This window comes from Coffea arabica, chromosome 7e, assembly GCF_036785885.1.
Source record: "Coffea arabica cultivar ET-39 chromosome 7e, Coffea Arabica ET-39 HiFi, whole genome shotgun sequence".
In the NCBI taxonomy this organism is placed as follows: Eukaryota; Viridiplantae; Streptophyta; class Magnoliopsida; order Gentianales; family Rubiaceae; genus Coffea; species Coffea arabica.
Window position 1 is genome coordinate 8964274 of NC_092323.1, and position 4546 is coordinate 8968819.

A 4546-nucleotide genomic window follows, 5' to 3' on the forward strand; every position below is an offset into this window, starting at 1 on the left:
GTACGAGAATGAGGATGCGGGACGAAGAAGAGATTGATGATGTTGGAGGAGGAGGAGGAGGGCCGTTCCCATAGGCTTTAGGCTTTAGAATTGGTCCATTCGCACTTTCTAGAATTTTATTTATCTGTTTGTAAAAGGCCGGAAGGACATTCTGGCGTCATAACGCGTGGGCAATCAGTGGACCCAAACGAATGTGCGCTGTCCAATAAATTTACTGGTTTTGGGCCGGTCCAAAATAAGCCACCCTCCACGGACAGTAAATACTTCTAGTATTATTCAGAACAATTGTCTAGTTGCACGCACCAGAAGAAAATCGCTTTTAAAACTGTTTTAGGGAGAAGGGCAAAGACAGAAGTTTTCCTTCTAACATGGAATGTTTAATCCGTAAAAGTAGAAACTTTGAAAGTATTGACAAACGAAGCATTTGAATATGCATTATACAAGAATCACTCAGATGGTATTACTGAGCTGGAAATGCGTCCTGATACAAGTAGAACATGGTTTCCTGACTGAAGCAGCAGCATAACATTTCTGGTAGTACGGTTGTATGGTTTTATGGTTGTTTAGAAGTCGATGAGTTCTGCATAATTTGACAGAATTTGCAGCAATTAATCCTATCAATGGTTTTGCTTTAACTATAATTTTATCGGTTGCCAGAAGAGCAGTGCAACCGCTCTTACTGTCTCATTTGATCTTTCTCTTCTAGTTTGATCGCTTGAATATCCTTCTCAATCCCGACAACAGCAGTAATAACCCCAGGTAATCAAATTTATAAGCCAATTTGATGAAATCCAGCTTAAAATCATTCCATGGAGGATACCTTGGTTCCAAGTCAAGGTAAAAGCTCCTCTGCAGAACTGCTTTTTCATGGCTGAAGGTATCGAAAGAGTACTTGCCGTGATACCTTCCAATACCACTCTCACCAACACCTCCAAATGGTAATGAATCGGCCACAAACTGCAATTTTTTTGTTGGAAAGGAAAAAGAATGATGGTTTGAACATGTATGCTTTTGCATCAACTACGGCTGAGAGCTTACAACGAAGTTTGAATAGAAGTACCTGGACGATTGCATCATTGAAGGTTATGCTTCCGGATGATGTTTCAGATAAAAGCTTTTTTTTGAATCTTTCATTCTTTGTGAAAGCATGGATGGCAAGCGGTTTTGGTCTCAAGTTTATAAACTCAATGCTTTCCTCAATTTTATTCAACTGTAACACGAGAGAGAAGATATTATATCAAACTTCTTTTCTTGTAGATTAACAGCTTCATTTGAGGCCTTCATTATGAATACTTTTTCTCTTACTGTGATGATTGGCAGCAGAGGACCAAATATCTCTTCAGACATTATATCAGCATCAAGAGGAGGATCCAACAAGATGGTTGGTTCAATCATCCTGTGCAACATCAGTCAAAAGTTTGAAGGCAATAAGTAGCACGCATCCATAAAGATCAGCTTGCACAATACACAGATTGACACAGCACTTACAAATTTTGTTCGTCCCATGAACCACCGTGAACAATGGATGCTGCAACTCTGGGGTCCCCAAGAAGATTGCTAACTCTATCAAAGTGGCTTTTGCTGACAATCCTACAAAGATTCTTCAAGTTTGGCATACTGTCACCAAAAAAAGCTTTGATGCACTTCTTCAACAACTCAACCTGAGAAATCAAACCAAGAAATCATGGTAGATATCTATTTCAAAACCATTAGATCCAAATGGAGGACGAGCCTCACTCTTTAGGAGCATGCCATCATTACCAGAATTGAAGCAAATTTCTCTTCCACGAGAACATAATCAATCCCTATGCATGCCTGTCCACTGCACAGTCCCCACTTGCCACCAACTATTCTCTTAATGGCCACCTTGGAGCCACATGGAACAAATTAGAATAAGAATAGTAAACGCATACATCGTTTATGTATTCGTCTGCAAATGGGGTAATGCAATAACACATTCTTGTAGTCTAAGACAAGAAAAACAGTTGTTTTCTGACTTCTCATTTAAGCTCATGAACCTGCTTTAGTCTAAGACAAGAAATATACATCTCATGTTCTGCATTTTAACATTCTTTTAGTGCTTTTAAATACTATAGGAAACCTCTAAATCTGAAATGGAGAGAGAATCGAGGATGGTTGGACATTTTCCCCCAAGCTCCAGAGTTACAGGTGTTAAGTGATTTGCAGCTGCGGCCATGATTATGCGTCCTACTCGTGAACTCCCTGACAAGGTATGATCAAACAGAAAATGATAAGATTCTGTCCATCATTCCTTAATGATATGTGTTGGGATGGTGGAAGAAGGTAATCTTCTCCTGGTTGCAAAGACAATTCACTTATAAAGCTCATTTTTTGTACCAAAAGTGTAAACTGGCTAGGTAATTTCACTCAGTTATCAACAGCAAGAACACGATACATTCCCAGGGAGAAAAGGATTAAACAGTAGGTGACCTAAATAAGAATTACCAGTAAAGAATATCTTGTCCCACTTCTGCTGCAGTAGTTGTTCAGCTGCATCATGTCCACCTTCAATGACTTTTAGTGCTGCTGAGTCCAAGTAACGGGGGACTGTATTAGCAAGAAAAGAAGAGGATGCAGGCGATAGCTCTGAAGGTTTCAAGACCACTGTGTTTCCTGCAGATATTGCCCCAATCACTGGGTCCAAAGCCAGTGCTGCACAAAGAAAGAAATAAATTAGCCTAAAGGACATGTATCAACTTATTTGAGATGCTTCTCCCTGCCTCTAGTAAAAATAAGGCTCACCAGAAACTCAAAAGAACCTGTAACTCACAATAAACCACTACACTTATCGTAGGAGGTTTGATGGAGAAAGGAGGTCAAGATCTTATTAGCATGCTTCTATTTGAACATACACATCAGCAATTACTAGTTCCTTGACGACTATCAAAATCACATTGGATTACAACAATATCTAATTGAACTTACAGATAGGAAAATTCCAAGAAGCAAGGATCAATACTAGGCCAAGTGGCTCAGGTAATACTTCTGCTCTTGCTGGGAAAAAGAGCAATGGTATTTGGCCCTGTTTAAACGGAGTTGTTAGCAGCTGCAAGAAATCGAGATGAATAGTCCATCCCCCCTTGGTTTTACTTTGATCACAGAATAAAAAAACCGTAAGTGACCGTTAACCTAAATCTAGCAGCCAAAAAAATTTCAAGTTACCCAAAGTGCTTACCAAAAAATCATTCTTGTCTATGCTTCAATAACCAGACTTCAGCCAGCACTTATAGAACGTACTTCCTCAACCAAGTTCAATTTGTATCTAAACCTATCTAAGACGAAACTCATTTGTGCACTTCTTTTTCGTTTCTTGGCAACACTGGTATGTGAAAAAAAGTTTATAGAACATGCATGCGACCACTATGTTAAAGTTGATAGTGAGCAATACATGTATCAGAAAGAAAAATTATGATCAAGAAACATATACTCTCAAATTGAATTCCAGTTCAGCTACTAGCTTACCAATTTAAATAGCTCTCTACTTTCGAATCTTGAACCAGATTGGCCAATTTTACTTGTTTGTAAAAATATGCATCGAATAGCACTACATTTAAGCAGCTAAAGTGATGCACACTAGCGACACACCTTCTTGGGAGCCATCCATTTCTCAACAGAGGCCAAAGCGTAGGTGGCTGATTTCTTCAGAACACCAACCTGTTAGGGAAGGCAAAAAAATAAAAAAGAGGGGAAAATAAAATAAAAGCATGGCATCATCAAACAGTTATAGTAACACTTAGAATTTACTTTGGAGGTGTCCCAAATGGTACAGTAGACAAATCATAAAACTCCAACCCAGCATTAACTATCTGTTGGCCCTATCAAAACTGGCTCTTAGCTAAATGAATAGGGATGATCACAATGGATATGTTAAGAAACCAAACAGTACTATGCTGGATGCCTGATATTCTACCGTGATACCAATAACCAGAATAATTATGCAATTATTAAAAAAGAAAAAATCTTACTTCATCGCGATAAGCTTCAACGGGATGCTTGCCCAGATCTTGTTGAAGCGCATCAAAAATGCTGTCTTCGTTCTCATCAAGGAGTTTGAGAATAGCTCTGAGCTGGGCCTTTCTCCATTCGAGGCCTCTGGTTTTTCCACTCCGGAAAGTTTGCCTCAACTCTGCTAAGTTTCGGGCCAATCCGGGCGATTCCTCCATAGTTACGCTGAGAATGACAATCAAGACTCTGACACCACCCTCTTATGATAATATCAGAATATCTGCTCTCAATTTATATATACATATATATTCCATATCTCTACCAGCTCTCAGTATCTATTACTACTATTAATCAGTATTCAGGTACTAATACTACTTTCTAACATAGTATTTTGTTCTGGCGGTTTATCAAACCCACCTTCACGTTTCCATTTTATTTTGCTATTAATTTCCTATTTTGTGTTTTCTTTGGTGTTTTTGTTGAGGAGGAGGAGGAGGGGTGGGGGTGCGGGGGAGTGCTTGGGTCTGCTTACGTGATTTGCACTAGTAGTATTTTATTCAGGAAGACAAGAGAGGGCTGC

The 4546-nt window shown here is 39.2% G+C and overlaps 1 protein-coding gene across 2 annotated transcripts; it reads right to left on the reverse strand.

Annotated features, from left to right (window-relative positions):
• Positions 1–624: 624 nt before the first annotated feature.
• LOC140011057 (aldehyde dehydrogenase family 3 member F1-like) lies at positions 625–4546 on the reverse strand. Of its 2 annotated transcripts, XM_072059063.1 has the most exons (10): positions 3987–4546; positions 3607–3675; positions 2947–3043; positions 2467–2673; positions 2102–2223; positions 1762–1866; positions 1489–1661; positions 1306–1396; positions 1061–1210; positions 625–957 (listed from the first exon to the last, which is right to left on the reverse strand). In XM_072059063.1, the coding sequence occupies exons 1-10, from the start codon at positions 4182–4184 to the stop codon at positions 703–705; spliced, it is 1467 nt and encodes a 488-aa protein (XP_071915164.1). In that variant the 5' UTR covers positions 4185–4546; the 3' UTR covers positions 625–702. The 2 variants fall into 2 exon arrangements, with proteins under 2 accessions (XP_071915164.1, XP_071915165.1); XM_072059064.1 differs by lacking the exons at positions 3607–3675; positions 3987–4546 and adding an exon at positions 3197–3325 and having other exon boundaries at positions 2947–3110.

Bases quoted from the DNA above. Each gene is read 5' to 3' on its own strand.
- LOC140011057 (XM_072059063.1), bottom strand. From the start codon at position 4,184: ATGGAGGAATCGCCCGGATTGGCCCGAAACTTAGCAGAGTTGAGGCAA. The intron at 2,224-2,466 runs GTAATTCTTATT...ATACCTTGTCAG, and splicing joins GGACAAGATATTCTTTACTG to GGAGTTCACGAGTAGGACGC. The intron at 1,662-1,761 runs GTAATGATGGCA...TTGATTTCTCAG, and splicing joins AGAAATTTGCTTCAATTCTG to GTTGAGTTGTTGAAGAAGTG.